The sequence below is a fragment of the Lynx canadensis genome, chromosome B2 (assembly GCF_007474595.2).
Source record: "Lynx canadensis isolate LIC74 chromosome B2, mLynCan4.pri.v2, whole genome shotgun sequence".
NCBI classification, from domain to species: domain Eukaryota; kingdom Metazoa; phylum Chordata; class Mammalia; order Carnivora; family Felidae; genus Lynx; species Lynx canadensis.
The window spans coordinates 95,140,456-95,164,510 of NC_044307.1; the positions used below are offsets into that span (position 1 = coordinate 95,140,456).

The window sequence follows — 24,055 nt, forward strand, 5'->3', positions numbered from 1 at the left end:
CATTAACAACTCGGGCAACAACAGATGTTGGTGAGGATGAGGAGAAAGAGGATCTCTTTTGCACTGCTGGTAGGAATGCATACTGGTGCAGCCACACTGGAAAACAGTATGGAGCCTGCTTCGAATTCCGTGTGTGTGTGTGTGTGTGTGTGTGTGTGTCTCTCTCTCTCTCTCTCTCTCTCTCTTTTTCTCTCTCTGCCCCACCCCTGCTCACACTCTTTCCCCTCTCTCTCTCAAAAATAATAAATAAACATTAAAAAAAAATTTTGTTTAATGGAGAGGATGATCTGAATTACATCCTCAACAACCTGGAAAACTTCTCCCAATGTTAAAACATACTTTTACTATATAGGTAAGAAATTCACCTATTAAATCTTAGAATTGAACTTAGGACATATTATCTACAATAAATCATAATATTCTGGGATAAACAGCTGCTACTCCGGCTTATGCTGCTTTGTTTTCTTCCAAACAATTCCCTTTGCAACTCTAACCTTCTTCCTACCACACCCTCTAAGTTTCTAGACTTCTTACCTCCAAAAAACCTTCAATATTCAAAACAAGTACATTCTATAGCACTTTAATACTTTGTAAAAAAATAAAATAAAAATAAAATAAAATGGAAAGAAGTAAGACAAAAATACAAATATCAACATAAGAGAATGGGGGAGGGGTGTGGTGGTGGTAGGGATTAATTAGCCAAAAATACTATCTAGCACTCAACCTTCATTTATCAACCCACTCAGTTTGGCTTTTGTTGACAGCTATTCAATTTGACCTAAAATGAACAGTGCTCTTATCCACATGCTCATTCTAATTGTTCTCTTTTCTAGTAGGAGTAAAATCAGTAACCACAACTCTTTCAGCTAGGAGGAAGCTACTTTGGGGACAGCAACCACTAGACTCTAAGTCTCATTATTCAAAGAGCTAAACTGATCCTAGATACTAGGCAATAAAAAAATAAATTTACAATCCAGGGACACTAAAGTTTAAAGCTAATTTTAAGAAATTCCCAAGGAACTCATATAGTTTGGAAGAGTATCTGATCAAAGATTTTTATTTTGTAGATGGTAAGAACTATTAACTCAACCATAGGTGAAACTAGAACTTAGATCCTTGGTCGTCTATACCAGTACTCTTTCTACAGTACCATTATACTTATAAAGATATGTCATTTCCCAAAGAGAAAGGACACACAGCCTCCTCAGAAAGTTAAAAAAAAAAAAAAAAGCCTACTCACCCTTTTTCACAGAATGACACTGCATTATTTATAACCAAATGGAATTAAACTAAAAATATTTAAATTTTAAATCTTAAAAATTTAATAGATTCCTAATATGAATCTAATAGTAGACATTATAGGTATACCACTCTCTTGATACTCTATTGTAATACTGATTATCTTGCTTAATGCAAGTATCAAGAGGCCAAAAGTGACCTAAGAGCAGTATCTAATTTATACCTGAAAACCAAAAAACCAAGTAAATCTGCAATCTCTCCAAAGGCAAAAGTAGTTATACTATTGTACATCAAGAAAAGTCTTCATCAAGCATCGTTTGTCATTGAGCTGGGAGTGCTGGTCAACACAAATACTATAGCTAATATCAAATACTTTACAATTAATACTGTTGTATTCTTTGTAATACCTAAAAAGGAAAGCTAAGTGAAAAGAAACTAACTTGAGCTTAACTTATTTAGGGAAGACAGTGATATCTTTGCTAAAACCCTTGTTTCTGAGAAACTCAGATGTGCAAAGCTGATCTGTTCAACTTTAATGACATTTCTTCTACAGATATTTAATATCCACATATCCAATCCTTCCAATTAAACTGTAAACTTGACAACATATTTGTTCCATAACACAGAGCATGATAGTTGGCTTATAACATGCACTCAATACATTTGTTGAATTATATTATAGTTTTTAAATTCAAGTACCATTCATTTGACAAGCATTAAATAAGGTAGTTTATTATAGAAAATAACATAAAAAAGACCGGAATCATAACTGATTTAGGATCTACTAGGTGACAAGCATGATGCTCAGTTCTTTGTACAAAGTCTGACTTAATCTTGACACTGTTATAAAATAAGTATTCATTCTATTTTTCAGTTGAGAAAACCATTAAGTTGCTCAAGATCAACAATTACGTAACAGAGGAGAATCTGAATCAAGATCAGTTTGATTCCAAATCCTTCATCTATATCATACTATTCCACCAAGATGAATAAACATAGAGTTTTACCTCAAAGAGTAAACAATTCAATACTCAAGAGAATAATGTATAAGGTGCAAGGGGATTTATGTTATGAGAAAAATACGATGGAGATCACACACTATGAACAGAAGAGATCACCATCTACAAATGGAACACGGTTGAATATACGTGGTTTTTAAAAAGTCTGCAAATGATCAGTTATTTACCATATATAGCAAAATGGATAATTAGCATGAAGGAAAAAAGTACCATTACGACATTTTTACAAAACTGGGGTTATTTCTAAAACCACATTAAAATCTCACCCACGATCAAGTGATGTTTCATTTCAAAAATAAACTAAAAGAAAAAAACATGAGCTAAGTAATATACAAAATCTGCAATAACCCAATTAGGATATCAAGTGCCTCACCTGTAATATTATAAGACATTAAGATTAACCTATAACAGACTGCTCAGAGTATTGCATAAAAGATTTTTCAGTTGAAATAACTGCAAAACTTGGCCCAATGAATAATTTTTCTTTGCCATTCTACTACTTTTTTTTTTAATGTTTGTTTTTGAGAGCCCGAGAGAGGCAGAGCACAAGTGGGGGAGGGCAGAGAGAGAGAGAGAGAGAGAGAGTGAGAGAGTCAGACAGACAGAATCCAAAGCAGGCTACAGGCTCTGAGCTGTCAGCACAGAGCCAGATGCAGCGCTGGATGGAACTCACGAATTGCAAGGGCAAGACCTGAGCCCAAGTTGGACGCTTAACTGACTGAGCCATCCAGGCACCCCTCAACCACTTTTTTAATATTGATTGAGATCATTCTCCCTTCAAGGAAATGCCAATGCATTTTCTGGAAACCAGGAAGTTGGCAAAGATTTAAGAAGAATGGTGTAGTACTTCTACAGCACTTAGAACTGATTTTTTAAGCACTTTGAGTCTCCTAAATTTAGGCTGTTTTCAAGCAATATGATCAGAAAACTTGCCTAAGTGCATCTAGTACATATACTGCAGTAGTTTTTGGAACTGCTAATAAAACAAAGAGACTACATTTTCCAATGGTCCTTTTCTAAAAATTTACAATTTTGAGTCTTTGGGCTGTTTTATATGGCTTTGACTGTGAATTCCACTAACTGAAAGGAGATGCTTGGCAGTAGCTACAAATCTATGTTCAGAATCATACCTAAGTGCAAAATCCTCTGCTGGATGCTTTACATAAGCCATCTCATTTAATTCTCATTACAGTCCCACAAGCCAGATAGCAGCATTTCTATTTCACAAAGAAACAGAAGCTTCAGAGGTCAAGAAATTTCATGAAAGTTGCATAGCTTTGGGGCTGAGATTTGCAACCTGCCTCCCAAGGTTCTTTCTACTATATATCTCAATATCTTTTGAATTTAATTCAAAACAAAAAAAAATTTTCAGTAGTTGATTCTTAAATAAGACATATGATGATATATCTAGTAATACCGCTCAACCAATAAAAACTTAATTTAAGTTTAGCTTTTTAAAGATCTACAATTTGTCTATAGGGTCAACTTGTTCTATTCCCCCACATTCCTTTCCCTTTTCATTTAATCAGAGACAATACACTGGGAATAATACGTTGAATGTATACCTATATCTAGATATCACAAATAGAATTAAAAGTCTGCCTGCAAATGAACCATGTTCCGTATCTATCATCCTGCTACAATGATAAATTCATTTTCTAGTTTCAATTTCAATTAGACTTGCTTAACTATCTCTGTTCAAAGAGAGCCAGTATTTGCTAGATTAAAAGTTAATGATGGGCATATAATACTAACAGAAAGTACTTCTAAAATATTCTTTTACCATACGTTTAAGTTCAGACTAACTATAAGAATATCCAAGCTCTATACAACCCTAATATACCTATATTTAACTATTATACAGGGCATTATTTATATATTTTTCAAACATGTAATTACAGCAAATCATTCATTCAAAAAACACTTACTAAGCATCTAAATGCAAAACACTGTACTACACATTGAATATAAAGCAGTGAATAAAATAAAATTCTCACTTTCATTGAGCTTCCAGTCCAGTAGGAGAGACATGCCATAAACAAAGTAAATAAATAATTACAAAATACAAAGTGGTATAAAAGAAAGGATTGTGATGCTGTGAAAGAAAATTTGGGGAGAGGCCTACTTAGACTGGTCAGGAATTGCCTTCCTAAAATGCAACAGTTAAGCTGTGACATAAAGAGTCAGCCACATAAGAAGCCTAGAGAAGAGCATTTGAGGTAAAACAAACAGCATGCAGAAAAGCTTGCTAGAAAGAGTCCCTTGCATTTGGTAAACTCAAAGAGAACCAATGTGGCAAAAGCACATTGGTCAGACCATGCAGGTCTCGTAGGCAAAGGCAGAGTATGCAACAGAGGCACTGAAAAAGTTTTAATACAGGGTTTAAACACAGAATGACAAAAGTCGATTCATTTTCTTAAAAGATCATTTTGGCTGCTGAGAAAAGGACAGGTGGGAGGGAAACAATAGAGAAAGGGAGACCAGTTAAGAGACGGCTACAGGGCTCTAGATGAGAGGTAACAACATTAACTAAGGTCACTTCTGTGAGCTGGAAAGAATTTAAGTGATTCAGAATATATTCTGAAGGTGAAATTTATATAACTTACTAATAAATTCCAAGTTGAGGGTGAGAGAGAGACAGACAGAAATACAAAATCACCATCTAGTTTCTGGTTTAAACAACTAGAAGGATAAGGGTTCCAATAACTGAGATGAGAAAAGGTGGATGAAAGGTTTGAAAAGGAAAATCTAAGGCTCCAGTTTGGACATTCTGACATCTGAGATTCTACAAGACTTGCAAGCGATGATGTAAATCAGGCAGGTAGCCATTCAAATCTGAAGCTTCAAAGAAAGAACTGATCTAGAGATAACTCCTAAAGATAGGATATGATTTCAGGAAACCAAACAATGACATTATTCATAAATTCAGGACACTACAGAAGGAATTGGCTTCCTAGCCAAGCAACCAAATCATAAGTATAATGCAAGAAAATGGCTGGGTTCAGACGAGATATAAAAGTCTAGAGATCCAAAAGTCCTTGTATTCTAATTCAAGGTTGTTCAATGATGATCTGAACCAGTGTAATCACAGTAACATTAGAGACCCCAAAGAGAAGCTAAACAAGAACAAAAGCAGGTCTTTTAGTCTAAAATAAACCTCCAATGAAATGATATACAACAGAAAGAAGGATAACAAAAGAGGAACCTTCTGGAGACCTTTATATCTGAATTTAAGAGCCTAAATAAGTAACACAATTCATATAATCCAAACCAAAGACAAGAAATACTAGCATACTGTAAACTGCTTCTAATTGCAAACTACATTTACGTAACATTATGCATATATGTGGGGGGGGGGTTATGGAGTGGAATATATGTATAACTTTTATATTGTTAGCTCCTTAAGGACTGAGGTTTATTACTGTATCACTAATCCCCATAATATATGGCACACAGTGAGTGGTTAAGTCAATGTTTTCTCATTACATGAATGAACCAACAATCAAAATGTATGCTCCAAGAAAATGAACCAAGACAGAAGTGCAAAAATAACTTAATGCATAACTTAATACCTAACAAGACAAATTCAAAGATTTTTTTAAAAGTTACAAATGCAAGGGGCATCTGGGTGGCTCAGTCAGTTAAGCGTCCAACTTCGGCTCGGGTCATGATCTCACAGTCCGTGAGTTCAAGCCCCACATCGGGCTCTGTGCTGACAGCTCAGAGCCTGGAGCCTGCTTTGGATTCTGTGTCTCCTTCTCTCTCTGCCCTTTCCCTGCTCACATTCTGCCTCTGTCTTTCTCTCTCAAAAATAAAGAAACACTAAAAACATTTTAAAAAATATATTTGCAAAAGTTACAAATCCAAAGAAAACAAAGACACGGCTCTGGTCCAAGACATACTTTAATAGCTTATGCCTTTGGAACTGACCTAGTACTTAATAAGGCAAACTTTGGAAATCACTGGATTTTAAACATGTCTTTTTTCATTACCTACTAAGTAATTAGTTTAAAATTTAAATAATCAAGTAAATCAAAAGCTCCCACCTATAACATATAAAAACACTGGCAATACAGTAGAAAAACTTTTCCTTACACAGTTAAGGGAGTGCAGTATTTGTGGGAAAACAAGAGAGGTTTAGAAAGTGTACAGAAATGCCTGTGTTTGGAAACATAACGGATACACAACATTCTTTAATGTGAGCATCTGAAAATATAAAATATCATACCTGCAGGCAAAGTACAATGGAGTGGCTCCAGATACATTTGGCCTGTTAATATCAGCACCACTGTCTAGCAAGCACTGCACTGTCTGAGGGGGAAAAGAACAATTAAAAGTAAATACGGAGAAAGACACAATTATCACAGTTTAAATAGATATACGGAATTCTCTTGCCCCAACGTGAAATTTTAAAGCTGAACAAGTAGGAACATGACAATTACGATGGCTGAACAGCTTCTACTTTTTGGTTAGCTCTCCTGAGACTCTCAGGCACTAAACGATATATGTGGAATTATAATGTAACATAACTTGTGTTAACCTGGGAAGGCTCTAGAAAATCACTGACGCATAGAGTTATCAAGGACTTGAAAAATGGCTACAACAACTGAGAAACTGAAATTTTATTTTACTATAATTAACAAGTTTAAATAGCCACATATGGCTAGCAAATTGGACAGCACTGCTCTAGATATTTGAAATCAAACACCAGAATTTCCTGGGGTGCCTGGGTGGCTCAGCCGATTAAGCATCTGACTCTTGGTTTCAGTTCAGGTCATGATCTCACAGTTTTGTGAGTTCAAACCCACATCAGGCTCCGTGCTGGCAGTGCAGAGCCTGCTTGAGATTCTCTGTCTCCCTTGCTCTCTGCCCCTCCCTCACTCACTCTGTCTCTCTCTAAAATAAATAAATAAACTTAAAAAAAAAAAAAAAACTACACAATTTCTTGCCTCTAAAAGCCAAAAATAAGTACCAAAGCTATACCTTTCTTAAAATCAAACATAGTTATTAAACATAAATATTAAAGTACAAAATGTTAAAAAACTACAAAGTCCTTTTGCTATTAACAGGAACCAATACTGACTCAGTTTCTTTGATAGTCTCATTCATCCATACTCTGTCTCCTAAGCTCTACTTCTGCAATCATCTGAGTCAAACTAAGAAAATCAAGTTAATATAAAATCTTAAAAATACATATCAGTAATTAGAGAGAGAAAGAGGCTCGCCTGAAACCCTTAAAAAAAAAAAAAAAGAATTTCTTCTGGTTTATTCCTTTAATCCTCATTTGAGTTTCTCCTGCAAAAAGGAAGAAAACATGTAAAAATCCAAAAGTTTTTGGAATTACACTGTTTAGTATTACTTCTGGATTGAACACTCATGTTCATTTTTGCTGCTCTAAAATCTAGCACAAGGTCAGCAAAATAATAAGACTATAAACCCACAAGGAAGAACAGGAAAGAACACAACAGCATACTAGATAAGTCTGTAAGTTCTAGGAAAATGGCCAGCAAGTGGAGGAAAAGTAGCTGATTTAGCAGATCAAAGACAGCTGAAGTCGAAGTGCCTATAAATGTGGATTTCAACAAACCACCAAATTCTCACTATAGAACACAGAAAATACAGGAATTGGAAGTACCAAGTACCTTGGATGATGGGGATAGTTACAAAAAGTTCTAAATAGGAAGAGCAGTTGAAAGCCTATAAAAGAAAATAATTGGTGGGGTGCCTGGGTGGCTCAGTGGGTTAGGCATCCAACTCGGTTTTGGCTCAGGTTATGATTTCATAGGTTGTGAGTTGAAGCCCCACAATGGGCTCCAAGCTGACAGCACACAGCCTGCTTGGGATTCATTCTCTCTCTCTCTCTCTCTCTCTCTCTCTCTCTCTCTCTCTCTCTCTCTCCCCCCCCCCTGCCCTTCCTCCATTCATGTTCTTTCTCTTTCTCAAAATAAATAAACTTTAAAAAATAGTAATAATAAAAAACAGTTGAACTTTACCCCAGGACCTTTCCTCCCCATGCCGTAGAGTTAGACACTATCCCTCCCTATACTATCTCAAAGTAGGAAGGTTTATTCTCTGGGCAAAGTAAAATGGGAGGCTCTAGACTGCAGGCAGGATATACAGGTAAAGCAGAGATAAGGAGCCATGATGAAACAATTCAGTGAAAACCTCCAACCCCCATATTCCAGTAGGCTCCCAAAAATCCAGTAGCCAGGCTTAAAACCTCAAAGGGCAGAGATTGTAAGTTTCCTCTCTAAAGACTGGCACCACTACAAATAAGGCATTACAGAGTGTCTATGAAATATCTCAGTTGTCCCCTAGGGAACATTCAGAAATGCTGATTTTTTTTTTTTTTTTTTTTAATGACTGGAGAAGAAAGAGTACAAATGGCAGCTTGTAGGTAGAGGTCAGGGATATGTCTAGACGTCCTAAATCTACAGACAGCCTCCATAACAAAGGAAGTTCAGGCCCCAAATAACAATAGCGGCAAAACTGAGAAACCATAGCATACCGTGAGGCCAGCCAACAAAACCCAGCCCATGTATACAATGCTTCCAGACAATATTTTAGTGCCTCACCACTATACACAAATGGATAGACAATATTTAAGAGACAATTAACCCGATGGCTAACTAAAAGTAGGTCTCTAGCTTGAAAAACAAAAATTAAAACAAACAGAAATAGGAAGTAAAAAATATAAAGATAATACAGGGAACCAAAGAAAAAATAAAAATCAGGTAAGATATTACCCTCTAACAGAAAGGATATTATATCCATAGGATAAAACAAGATGCTGAAAAAAAATATTCAGAGAATAAGAAATCAAAAATATGATGGAAGAAGCAAAAATTCAATAGAAGTTAAACAGTTTTTTTAAAGTGTATTGTTATTTATTTATTTAAGTAATCTCTACACTCACTGTGGGGCTCAAATTCACAACCTCTCCCCCGCCCCACCCTCGAGATCAAGAGTTACAGGCTCCTCTGACAGAGCCAGCCAGGCGCCCTAAGAATTCAAGAGAAGTTTAGAAAGACAATGTTGAAAAACTCTACAAGAAAGAAAGTAAAACAAAAAGACAAAGGAAATGGGAAGAATGGGAAATTGGTAGATCAATCCAGGGAGACACTGTGAAAATCCAGAATAAAGACAACGAGGAACCAAAAGGAAGTAATCAAGAAATAATATCGAAAACTTTCCAGAACTGAAAGACCTGCAGTGCCAGACTGAAAAGGCACACCAAGTGTCTGACATAATAAATTAAGACTTTCAACAAGGTACATCAAAGTGAAATTGCAGAATACTAGGGATGTACGATTCCAGAGATAAACAGAAATCAGATTAGCGCTAAACTTCTCAACCGCAACACTGGAATTTAAAACATGAAATGCCTTCAAAAAAGTAAAGTAAATAACTTCCAATGTAGAATCCTACAACCAACCACACTACCACTCAAATACATGGTTTTAAATAAAAAATATGCTGAGCTATGTAAGATTTGAGGGAAAAAATTCCCTCCAATGCACCTTTTCCAAGAAGCTACTGGAGGATATCCTCCTCTAAAACGAAGGAACACATCAAAGTAGAAGATGCGAAATCTAGACTATTTGGGATTGAACATAAATAAGAGAGACTAAGAAATTCCCAAGTTAAAAAAAAAAAAAATGGAAGTGATAATTAATGAATTTGTCTTTGTTGAAAACAGTACTAAGATATTTTGTAGGAGCATACAGGAAGAATTACTGATTTATAAAAAGAAAAATTAAACAAGGCCAATTATTAACTTTAATAAAAGTAGTCACCCTAGATAGAAAATGTTATTACAATTCATTACTTGACTCAGCAGTAAACAATATTTACCTAACTATATATACAACTAGTCTTATCTAGCCAAAATGTACAATATAATTTTAGAAATGGGGGAAGGCGGCACGGGAAGAGGATGTAAATGAGTTAAATCCTCACTCAACCAGGACAAGAAATGATTCAGTGTTACCTAAAAGTTGAGAAAGAGCAATAGAAGCATATTGTTTGAAAACAGATACCAGAGGAAAATCTAAGAGTTGAAAATTGCTGCCTGGTGATCATGGCTTCACAAAAAATGGTGGTTCAAGGGACTATCATTTTTACTGCAAAGATTTTGATAAAAATATTTTAAGATAACAGTACTCACGAGGGCACCTTGGTGGCTCAGTTGGTTAAGTGTCCGACTTAGGCTCAGGTCATGATCTCAGGGCTCATGGGTTCCAGCCCTGTATTGGGCTCTGTGCTGACTGCTCGGAGTCTGGAGCCTGCTTTGGATTCTGTGTCTCCCTCTCCCTCTGCCCTCCCCCACTCACACTCTGTCTCTCTCTGTCTCTCAAAAATAAATAAACATTAAAAAAAGAAAAGAAAAAGAGGGTTGCCTGGGTGGCTCAGTCAGTTAAGCAATCGACTTTAGTTCACGTCATGATGACACAGTTCTTGAGTTCGAGCCCTGCATTGGGCTCTGTGCTAACAGCTCAGAGCCTGGAACCTGCTTTGGATTCTGTGTTTCCCTCTATGTCCCTCCCCTGTTAGCACTCTCTCTCTCAAAAATAAATAAACAAACATTTAAAGATTTTTTTTTAATTTAATAAAAATAAAAATTAAAACAAAGATATCAAGTACTGCTACTTTATTTACTTCTATCCCAAGAGGAATAGAAACACTGTTACATAAGACTTTATCATCAGCTATATAATTCCTTTAAACTAAGGACAAGTAGTCAAGCACAACTTTCAAATATAAGAAAAATAAGCATTTAGGTCAGTATTTTATAAGACAAAACCTATTTAAGCCTTTTGATTATGACTTTCTCCTTTCTGAGCTTTGACCTAGAAGCTGCATCTGCATGGCCCAAAAGAAGAATGAGATAGACAACAGCAATAATGTTCATTAACTGTTACAGCAATTAGACACAAGCCACAATTCAAAAGGCTCAAGAGAGATGAAAGCAAATTTATTGAAAATATATACTAATATGCAATTAAAACCAAGCAATCCAGATAGAAGCAGAAATTATTAATAAAACATATTATACATTCACAAAAATTATACAGTTTGAAATGTTTAAAATGTAAAACATATAATATTTTAAGTAACCTTAACATGTGCCTGGAAACTGTGCTAATAAATTTAATACATCCTGTGAGGAAACAGATATTCTTTCTACTTTTAAAGTAGAAAACTGAGTCTCACAGAAGTCAAGTAATGTGTACCCCAACATACAAATAAACAGGGATGCAGGGATTAAACCTAAGCCTGTATTCATAACCACTATGCTACCTACCAAAAAGTAGGAATTCTAATTTTTCTGAATTCAGACTACTAAATAGTATTATGGCTAACTGGCATACTTTCACAAACTGCATTAATTCTACAAATTCCCCACTAAATAACTACTTGAGAGTCAAACTTAAGTGCCTAGACAGCTGTTTGTGTTCAGTTTTAAAATAATACATTTTAAATCATATACTTTTTACAGTACTTCTGTGTCTATACTGTAGAACTTAAGAGCACAAAAACAATTTAGCCATTAGACTAACATATTCCTCTCTACTGTTCTCTTCAACAATGTGATGAGACAAACTAGGCAAATCATAGCAAGAAAGCATGACTTATAATATGAACTATCATATGTTCCTATCACATCCTCACTTATAGGAAATATCTGATGAAGACATGAAAAATTATTTCTGTTCTTAAGAAAAGATCAAGAAAGTAAAAATAGCTCATTCTAGCATTTTCTTTTCCATTTGTAAATCTTTCTGCTTTTCTAACAAAATTATCATCAAAATATGTACCTACTAAAAGAAACATGTATTTTTAAAAAGCTTTCAACAGTTCCACTTGTACCTAGAATGTTGCCTGAAGACAAATAAGGAGAAAAAAACAGTTCCTTTAGAGTAAGGATAAATAGTATATAAAAGGATTTGAATGTGAAGAATGAAAACTGCCTCTGCCTCGTAGCACTGAAATGACTGAAAAGTCATGAATCTTTAGGATTAAAAAAACGGGTTTGTATACAGACTGCTTTTTGTAAAAGCTCTGAAACAGGAGGAGAAAGGATAATTTAGAATTCAATCACCAGTTAAATGGAAGAGGAGGAGGAGCAAGAAAGTCACAGATAACCTAAATCACAGTTTTTAAAAAATATTTTCAGTCTATGTAGAACTACTTGTATGTATACAAAGGGCAAAATAACTTTGAAACTAGTAAAACTCAGGTGGAGGAAACTCTGCGTGTTTATTAAACTAAAATAAATACATGAAAGCTCTCTACTAGAGGACTTTAAATTATACAGAAGCATAAGGAAAAACATAATTGAAGAAAATAATTCTAGATTTAACAACTAAAATCCCTAACAGGTCTCAAAACCAGAGATTTTCACCAGTAGAAACAAATTAAACCCGAACTTTTATAAGAATCAGCACTATGTACAACACTTAAAGGCACAAAATTTTAAAGTGACAAACATTCAGAAATGGAAAGAAAATGGCAGGAAAAAACTGGCTGAAATAGTACTGTGTTTGTCTTGTCCATTCCATCTTTAAAAAAAAAAAAAATCCAATGTCTATTATGTACTAGAGACGACTCTAGATGCTGGAGTTACAGCAATGAACAAAAATCTTTGCCCGCATGAAGTTTATGTTCTAGCAGAAAAGGAAGACCAAGAGACAAAACAAATAAAATATGTACTGTGCTAGACAGTAACTAGTGATATGCAGAAAAATTAACAAGATTCTCTACGAGAGATTTGGAGTCAATGTGCTTTAGCAAATTCCTCACACCTGTACCCCTATATACAAATACTTCTGTAAAAACTGCATTGTGTCTATTGTATTGTGACTATAAACCATGAAGTTCAAAAAAGACCTGTGGTTTACAACAGTCCTAAGTTCTTCTGTTTTCAAAATTTTGTGACTTCTCATTTACTTGAAAAAAATTAAGCTCAGCAGCTTACAGTATAAAATGCAGACATATAAAAGCATACCAACATAAATATCCTGAATGATAACTGGTTGTCTACATTTTCCAATTTAACATAATACATAATTTTAAGAATGACACTGAACTGAAATCATTTTATTTGCCTAACACAGATCATCAAAATATGCTTTTAAAATAATCAAAACTTTAGGGGCTCCTGGGTGGCTCGTTGGTTGTGTCTAACTGTAGCTCAGGTCATGATTTCACAGCTTGTGAGTCTGAGCCCTGTATCAGACTCTCTGCTGTCAGGGCAGAGCCCACTTTGGATCCTCTGTCTCCCTCTTACTCTGCCCCTCCCTCACTTGCTCTCAAAAATAAAAGAACATTAAAAAATAATAAAAATAATAATCAAAACTTCAAATTCCCTGTCCAACACCCCCCCCCAGCAAACAAAACAAAAAAATTCTCCTATTCCTAGATAATCTACAATGGGGGGTCCTTCCTCCTTACAGTATAAGAAAGTGCTGGGAAGGAATGTTGAAAAAAAAAAAAAGCACTGAAAGGGGATTTTCATATGGCTTAAAGAAATTCTTGAAAAGAAACAACACATCTTCAACAGACTGTTCATGACCTTTCAAGTGATACAACAATATTCTAAGTGGAAAACTAATGTGCAAAAGCTAATGTTTGGGTCAATCTCAAAAGTCATTTAATTGAAGGCAGTGACTAACCAAGACCACCTGTGCCCAATACACTGATAAATTACAAAGCAAGAAATCCAAGGCAGCTCTACTTTATCAATGTCAACTCTCTAAACAACACTGATCAAAGTAAAAAGAAACAGATATTCAATATTAAAACTACAAGTAAAAATCTGAGTTATGGTATCATTACTACCTAAAAGAAGACCAAACAACAACAAAAAAGCATCTTTATCTTTTATTAAAAATAATTCTGATGACATGACTTGACAGCAATGTACAAATAACTTATGCACCAAGAAAAAATGGCCAACTCACTAATCAATGACTGGTTTATATAGGTTTTCTATAGAAAACTGTCCACCTAAACCTATCAAAACTTTGAAGTCATATGAAAACATCTAGTAAACATCTAGTAAAACTCATTATTTTCCAGTTGTGTTTGAAAATCACAGTAACAGAACTTTCTATTATTTGCTCACATTTCCCAGAAGTGATTAAAGGAGAATTCTAACATTAGAATAGATAAAATTACTCTGAACCTAAAAATACAATCCAAAATGTTAATCTATCTACCTTTGTGCCTCAAGGCTGAACCCAACAAATGTTTTTGTAAAAGCTTTCAATTAAGTTTGCATGGCTGTCCTGTAATTCTCTAGATGAAAAGCTTGGAAGCTGACTGAAAGGTATCAACAGAGCGGACTGAAAGTAGGCAAACATTGTTCCTTAACAAGCTTACAATTTCAGTAAAACATGCAGTCAGTTCTATCAAAGATAGTCTATAATGTCAGTGTCAAACAATGTTTTTAAGTTTCAAGGGCTTAAATCTACTCTAAGCAGGGTTCAACTATCATTTTATATTGTCAAGCTTCATATTTAGCTATATAAATTTAGGAGTATAAAGTTAAAAATAAAAATTAAGTGAAGTGAAATTAGTCCATAAACTAATCCTGCTGTATACTCTAATTTATATAAATTGAGATTAAACCATTTGACAATTTCCTAGGGCTTCTAAATCCAAGTTATTCTAGGAAACCAGTAATCAACCTTTTGTGGCAATTTAACACATTAATACATCTTAAAAAACTAATGACGAAGAGAAAAAGTATCAAAAAGTAAGTTCCATTTATGGCCAAAAAAAATTGGTGTCAATTATATCTATGTAGAATAATATTATGTTTTATTATACTTTCTAAAACTTAGAAATCAAATGATTAAAAATCAAACACACTGGTCCTAGCTTACCATACAAGAGTAAATGAATTAAGGGTTCAGAGAATGTTTTCTACCTTTCCTTGCAGAATCACATCATCCATATTAATAATGATAGTAAAAATAAACAATAAATGTAATAACAATACCAATTCTATTATCGCTCTGAAATGTCTTCAAAGTGTTGACAACAATTTACTAATTACATAATCGGTAAACAGAATATACCTTAGGAGGTAGATAAGGGCAAGGGAAGAAAAAGTTGCCAAAGACTATATACTAGGCCAGCTGAATAACCAAACTCTGAAGTGATTTTTAAAATCAATATCCCAGGGCGCCTGGGTGGCTCAGTGGGTTAAGCGTCCGACTTCAGCTCAGGTCGTGATCTCGCGGTCCATGAGTTCGAGCCCCACGTCAGGCTCTGTGCTGACAGCTCAGAGCCTGGAGCCTGTTTCAGATTCTGTGTCTCCCTCTCTCTGACCCTCCCCCGTTCATGCTCCGTCTCTGTCTCAAAAATAAATAAACGTCAAAAAAAAATAAAAGGCAATGATGGAAGAACTGTAGAGGTGAGGGAGCTGACCTCTGCTAGCCGCCATCTTTAAAAAAATAAATAAATAAAATAAAATCAATATCCCAAGACAAACCATACAACTAATAACAGCTGACCTAAGGAAAGTTATAGAAAATTAAAATACTAAGGAGTTATTATGATCATTTCTTTCACCTGATCATTTCTAAATCAGAACAGAAGTAGTTTAAAATCATAGTGCTACTCTGTTGCAAGAACAAAATGGTCAGACTGCAAGCAAGCCACTTTCTTTCAGTAAGATGCTGACACCTTTATCTTGATTTACCACTACCGAAACCAATGCATCTATATGAAATCATGGCAAAGATTATTCAATTTCTTAGTTAAAACAAAAATGAATCTTTCTTCCAAATCTTTTGTCTTTTAAAAAAATAATGCATATCTGAACAGCATTTCTTGTCATCAAAGCAAGAATGCAGTATTCAATTACAAATTCTACAAAGCTTTAGAGTTCTTAACCAGTTGATCAGGATCTTTCCATGTACTCCTGAGATTTACCCTAAAATGGAGTGAGAAAGTAAATTTCAGAGGATTAGCATATCTGCCTCTTTAATTTGAAAAGTGCTAATATCTTTTAAAAATAATTTTAAATGGAGCTTTCGCCCTTTAAAGTTTTCTATTTTATTCTGTAAAATATATATAAACAATATGTAAGTTTTTAAGTTTAAATATAAATCCTGAAACCTACATGCACTGTTATATGTCTACATGGAACCAAGTTTTGAAGACCTTTTAATAAATTTATGCATGAACTGGCTACTTGGAGACAATAAAAAGGCCATTTTTTTCTTGCTGCTAAAGTAAGTCACTAGGATACCTGACAAAGCATTTTAGACTCAGTGTTCAACTTAGGGAAAAATATACAAAGAGTTAAAAAAAAATCAATAATCCCTACCCTGTAATAATCATATCATATGCTCATCCACTGAGATTTGAACATGTCCCAGAAATATGTAAGTAATTATGAGACACAGGTAATATTAGCACAACTACCAACAAAGATTTTTAGAGGTATATTTCAGCCTGGAAGCTAAGAGATAGACTAATTTTTCAAGATTCTTTCTTGCCCTAATTGAAGAATTAAAGATGCATACAATGATTCACAAAATAGTCAGTGCTAAACATACTTTCTCTGTTCATGATCTTTGCAGATAATTATAATTGACCAACTATGACAGAATGGAATCTCACTCACCAATACAATCAACCACAAATCAACATGGCTTTTGTACCCTTCCTCCTCTATATCTGCAAAATCTCACTCTGTGAAACTCATCATTGTAGTGAAGTCAGGCCCCCTATAAATCTTCTGAGAATATAATTCTTCAAAGGCATTTGACTATGAGGAATTCTCCCTTCCTTCACCACACCTGCTTTAGGTTGTAAACCATATGGAGTATATTATACTTATACTAACTATTCTTCAATAACTTCAGAAGGCAATTCTAAATTTTTAATGCAGCCTGTAATACACATGTTTTGAAATAAGGTTTTCTTAGTAATTCTTATTTCTTCACTGGCTCAAGGCAAGTAAAACTGGGTTTTGTAGATCTCTTCTGATCTGAATTCCAGTGTTTTATACAAAAGTTATGGGCAACAGGTAGGGTTTATAATCTTAGTAAATGACACTCCAATCTGTTATAACAGAGAATGTTTGTATTAAAGTGGGTGCTTTTCTGTCCTATGACAGCTGCCAGCAGGACCCCTTCTCTAATACACAACAGTTCTTTAAAAACCTGGGCCATTCCACCACATTAGAGCATTTCAGATCATTTTTTTTTTCACACAGAATGCTTTTTCAATGAATAGTATTGACTCTCAGAAAGTAAAAACTAATGAGAAGGAAACACTGGGTCAGTTTTCAGATGATGAAACACCAAAAAAATAAAATAAAAATGAACAATTGGTGTCCAGAAGAAATTCCAGTAAAGAAAACAAAAATCCTATATCCCTCCTTTTATCCAATTCTTATAAAACACAGCAGTGTCACACTCGGCCTATCTTAAAGAAGTGCAATATTCTGTGAATTATAGTCATACATAAAGCCTCTAAACACAAAGGATCCTACATCCTGAACCCAAATTAAGGAAAAGTATTTGCAGAGATGAAAATCCAGATTCCAGTAGGAATTCTCCCAACATAAAGACTCAGAGAGAGTATGTACAAAATAATAAACACACTAATTTCTGTATCTTTGCAGTTACTGGTGATTTTTTTTTTTGGCTGGTTTTTGCTGTTGTTATTGTTGTAGTTAACAAGTAAATAAGTAACACTGTATTATAATGTTAAATATGAAAAAAAAACTCAAAAGTAACCAGGATAGAAAATTATAGCAAAGCAAATATTAAAATCTTAAGCTAACAATTTTTACATAGGCAGCAGTTCTCCTAATGAAAGAGAAAACTATTAGCAAAATTTTTTTTATTTTTTTAATGATTTTTTTTTAATATTTATTTATTTTCAAGAGAGAGAAAAAGAGAGTGCAAGTGGGGGAGGGACCACAAAGCGGGAGACAGAGGATCTCAAGTGGGCTCTGCGCTGACAGCAGCAAGCCCGATGTGGGGCTCAAACTCATGAACTGCAAGATCATGACCTGAGCCAAAGTTGCACATTCAACCAACTAAGCCACCAAGGCACCCCAACTATTAGCAATTTATAAAGCTAAAGGGTTTGTACATGGGAGTAACAGGAAAGTACTGACATTAAACAAATACATGATTTTAGAACTCTAAGAAAGAATGAAAACCATCACTCTAGTCTTGCAGCATATTTCAAGACAGCAGAAAAATATGATAATCCAAGCTGAACTATTTAAGTAATGTCAGTGTTCACTTTCTTACTATCTAATCCCAGTAACTGGGGCTTAATGGTAAAAAATAAAATATGAAAAAGTTATGTAATAAGACTGAGAATAAGAACATTATTACTTAAAATTACATGCGAACATACACTTAAAATTTTAGTGAAAATCTATGAAGCAGAAATAAATTTGAAATCCAAATATTTTAAACAGATTTAAAAGCACTGTTTTCTATTCCTTTTATACACAAAGAATATATTAATCATAAGTCCATATAATGCATAAGATTTTGCTATGGTGCTTCATGTTCCCAATTATGCACAGTGAAAAACTTTTCATAAATTCAAAGTTTTCAAAAATAAATACATGCAATTTAAAGTCCTCAGGGATGAATTTACCGTCTTGTGACCATTCTGGCAGGCCACATGCAGTGCTGTCTGCCCCATCGCATCCTCAACATCGACGTCACTGACGTGTTGTACAAGGTCATGGAGTAGTTCTGTCCGCCCATTCACAGCCAGCCAGTGTATCTGTGCAGCCATGGAGTTACTTAACATTTGTGCAAGGAGTGTTTCATATAAAACCAGCAGATAAATAATGCTATTACATCTCAAATGTGAGCATGATACACACACTAAAGATTAAATTAAAATGAAAGCCCCTACATTTTCCTATATTTTTATATGGGGAAAAACTATGCATCCAGATGTAGGTTACACACCGTGTACTTTATGTACTTCAAAATCAAGCATTCCATAGATCAAAATAGTTAAGTGTCCTAGACTTAGGATCATCAAATACTCTGCTTCCTGGATGATCCTGGACTCTATGCATAGCTTGTCTCTAAAGAAAAGGTACTGGATACTTTTCCTTCCCCAGAAGCAAACATGAGTAAAAAAGTAATTAACACAGTAGGCACCATATTCTTTACCTCATGTCTTTTACAAGTAATGCATGTAACATACATAAGTAATAATATATACAGAAGATAAAACACCTATAAATCTACCACTCAATCAATATTAAAACTTTGGACTATGCCATCCATGCATTTTTTTAATGTTTTATTTATTTGGTGGTGGGGGGGAGACAGCGGTTCCCAAGTGGGCCCCATGCTGACAGCAGTGAGCCCAATGTGGGGCTGGAACTCACAAACCATGAGATCATGACCTAAGCCAAAGTCGGATGCCCAACCAACTAAACCACCCAGGCGCCCCAATCCATGCATTTTTCAAATGACTTTTTTCCATTAAAAAAATGTATCATGAAACTTGTTTTAAGATGGCAGCTTGAACATATGCATCAACTTCTATTTCTTCCCCAAACTCCATTGAAATGACAATAAAGAGTACTTTTTCTTAAAAGATAGATCTTTATCTTAAGATAAAAAAGAGACTAAATAGCAACAAGTTTTGGAAGCTAAAAGCTTTTGTCAGAGTTATCAGAACAAAAAGCTGAATCCTAAACCAGCAGTAGAGAAAGCCAAGAAGGTGATTCAGATCACTGAAATCCCAAAAGGCTCAAAATCAGTAGTAAGCACTTTGCATCTCTTGAAATCTGTATTAGCAGACCTAAATAAGATTTAGACCCTTAAATTACCATCCCTCCTGAACTCTTCAAGGCCAATAACTGCCCCTCCCCATCTGAGAGAACACAAGAGGCATGAAAACAGTCTCTACATAAGAGAGACACCAGGCACAATGAAGCAAGAATATCATACTGAAAATGGGAGATGAAGTGCAAGTTTACACACACTGAATACTGAAATCCCAAAGCATTTTCCTCTACCCAGCATCCAGAATGCTAACTAACATCCTCCTGGAAACTGTTAGAGCTTTCTCTGAGGAATCTGACCAACTTGAGAGTAAATGCCTAAAGAAATTGACAGCAGAAAGAATCCTAAAGGCAAATGCCCAAGCATATCACCCTACACTGAAGTCCACAGTGAATAAACCTCCTTCATTTAAACAGAGGTTTCAAAGAGCTTTTCCCAGTTCCACCAAATATTTGACAAATGCATCTAGTCTGAAAGACAAAATACTAAATAAATAAATAAATAGCAAGAGAAAAAAAGGAACCATGGATATTGAAGGAAAAACTGCAAAAGAAAAAGTTATATTTAATACTCTCAGAGAGAGAAATATTGACTGCACCCTTTAAACAAGAACAGGGTACTGTTTTTTTAAAAAGGACAATGCAATTGGGGCGCCTGGATGGTTCAGTCAGTTAAGCGTCTGACTTCTGCTCAGGTCATGACCTCACAGTTCGTGGGTTCGAGCCCCGCATCGGGCTCTGTGCTGGCAGCTCAGAGCCTAGAGCCTGCTTCAGATTCTGTGTCTCCCTCTCTCTCATTCCCAATCACACTCTCTCTGTCTCTCTCTCTCAAAAACAAATAAAACACTAAAAAAAGATGTTGAAAGATATAGGTTGACATGTCAAAAGATATAGATAGCAAAATTACCCAAAAAATACAAAAATACCAATTCAAAGGGATACATGCACCCTGATGTTTATAGCAGCATTATCTATAATAGCCAAATTATGGAAACAGCCCAAGTGTCCATCAACTGATGAATGGATAAACATGTGGGGTGTGTGTGTGTGTGTGTGTGTGTGTGTGTGTGTGTGTGTGTGTGTATCTACAATGGAATATTACTGAGCAATAAAAAAGAATAAAATCTTGCCATTTGCAACAATGTGGATGGAGCTAAAGAATATTATGCTAAGCAAAATAAGTCAGAGGAAGACAATTAGCATGATTTCACTCCTATGTGGATTTAAGAAACAAAACAAGCAAAGGGAAAAAACAGAACCAAGAAAGACTCTTTTTTTTTTTTTTAATTTTTTTTTTAACGTTTATTTATTTTTGAGACAGAGACAGAGCATGAACGGGGGAGGGTCAGAGAGAGAGGGAGACACAGAATCCAAAACAGGCTCCAGGCTCTGAGCAGTCAGCACAGAGCCCAACGCGGGGCTCGAACTCACAGACCGTGAGATCATGACCTGAGCCAAAGTCGGCCGCTTAACCAACTGAGCCACCCAGGCGCCCCTAGAAACAGACTCTTAAGTATAAAGAACAAACTGATAGCTATCAGAGGGGAGGTGGGTGGGGGGATGGATTAAAAAGGCAATGAGGATTAAGGAGGGCACCTGTAATGAGCACTGGGTATTTTATGGAAGTGCTGAATCACTATAGTGTACATCTGAAACTAATAGAACACTGTAGGTTAACTAATTGAAATTTAAATAAAAACTTTAAGAAAGAAAAAGAAGGAAAGATATACAGATAGCAAAAAAGGACATGAAAAGATGTCAATTAGGCAAATGCAAATTAAAACCACAATGAGATAGCAACTGCACACATCATAACAGATGAAATAAAAAAACAGTAATAACATCAAATGCTGGTGAAGATGCTGAAAAACTAGATCACTCATACATTGCTGCTGGAGGTATAAAATGATGCAGGCACTCTGCAAAAGTTAGGCAGTGCATTTTAAAACTAAACATGAAACTACCATATAACCTAGCAACTGCATTCTTGGGCCTTTATTCCAGAGAAGTGAAAACTTTTATGTTCACACAAAAACCTGTACACTAATACAGGTTCACTAGTACACTATAGCTGTTTATAGCAGCTTTATTCGAGATAGCTCCAAACAGGATATGACCCAGATGTCCTTCAATGGTTATACTATACTAACTATAGTACTATACTATACTAACTACTATACTATACTAACCAGTAGTACATCTACACCAAGGAATACCAGTCAACAATATAAAGGAACAAACTATTGACACATACAACAACTTAGATCAATCTCCATGGAATATGATGAACATATAAAAGCCTAAAGGTTCCATGCAATATAATTCCATTTATATAACATTCTTAAAATGATGGAGTGCAGATTAGTGATTGCCGAGGGTTAGGCATGGAGTGAAGGGGAGAAAAAGTATGGTTATGAAAGAAAAGCAAAACGAAACATCTTTGTGGAGGTGGAAATGTTCAGAATATTGACTGTGGTAGTGGACACATAGACCTACACAGGTAATAAAACTGTATAGTGCTATACATATACACACACAAGTAAAACTGGGTACAGATAAACAAGTAAAACTAGGGAAATCTGAACAAGAAAGATGATGTCACTATAAATATCTTGGTCATGATATTATACTATAATTTTGTAAAATGTTACCAGTGAGGGAAACTGGGCAATAGGTAAGGGGATTTCTCTGTATTACTTCTTATAGGTACTTAAGAATCTACAATTATCTTGATTTTTTTTTATGCAATTCTTGACTACATGAAAAACAAAATGCTATCTAATAAAGAGAAGTAACTATAACAAACTATTTGGTACTACTATAAACAGTATAAATATAATTTAAATATTAAAATACTAAAAAATGATCTAACTAAAATTACAACAACTATATTGGAAAGATGTGACAGAAAAGTGCTTATACATGATGGGATAAAAGGAGGCGGGATTGGAAAAGAGAGCAAATAACCTTATGTTCCATAAAGTCAATTGGTAATGCCTAAAACTGAAAAAGCAAGAAGTAGCAACAGTAGTACATTATTTAGATTTGAGGAAACTAAATTTCTATATCCACTGAAATAGTTAAGAGCTAACTACGGAGTTAACAGTTTATAAAAGTTGGGGAGGAGAGTCAAGAGAATGTTTCCTTTTTTGGAGGGGTGTCACAACATAGATGTACATTTATTTGAAGTATAATGCCATACAATTCACATGCCATACAATCCACCTTTTGTACTGAAAGTATACACCTTAGTGGTTTTTAGTGTATTCACAGAGTTGTGCAATCATCGTCACCACAATCGATTTTAGAACATTTTCATTTCCCCAAAAAGACACCCAGTACCCATTAGCAGTCACTACCCATTTCCTCTTTTTCCTGAGATAGACAGGTAAGATACAGGTCTCACCCTGATTTTGTCACCTGGGTGAAATAAGTCAACATTGCCTTCAGTATTTTTTACTAATGTTCTTTGCTTTGCTCTCATAGACCTCTGTTAGAGGCAGTGAATTGTCAGACAGTGGTTGGGGGATGCTATAGGCGACATAATCAAACAAATATTCCATCACTCCTATTGCCTCACTTTTATAATTTTGCTGAGTTTGGAACAAACCAACTCAGTTTAATTACCTCACCCCTAACAGCAATATGTGTAAGGCAGGGAAAAGTCTACAAAATCCTGCCATGATTTTATGGTGGGTACTGAGTGACAGAGTCTTTGCACACACTAATACTTTGAATTGCTCTTTTGTTTGACACTACCCCAGGCCACCCTTAACAATGTGCCTTGGCAATATTCAGGAAGGCTGAGCACAAAATGTACTTCATTCAAAAAGTGGTGGAAGAGTGATTTTGAAGGTGAAGGTGGGAAGGGCAGGATATCTACTACAGAATGTTCCTTGAGCACATAATCTTGAGAAAAAAGTACATACGGTAGCTAAAGGTCTGGAAAGTGATCCCTGTAACTATCCATGCCAAAGACCTTTGGGAAGTTTCCATG

General features: G+C 35.1%; 1 protein-coding gene across 1 annotated transcript in view; it reads right to left on the bottom strand.

Moving 5' to 3' along the window:
• Positions 1-24,055, bottom strand: part of HACE1 (HECT domain and ankyrin repeat containing E3 ubiquitin protein ligase 1) — a 122,200-nt gene that overhangs the window by 77,789 nt on the left and 20,356 nt on the right. Inside the window, 2 exon segments of the mRNA XM_030316034.1 lie at positions 6,487-6,569; positions 18,903-19,034. Of these exon segments, the coding sequence (XP_030171894.1) occupies positions 6,487-6,569; positions 18,903-19,034 (215 nt within the window).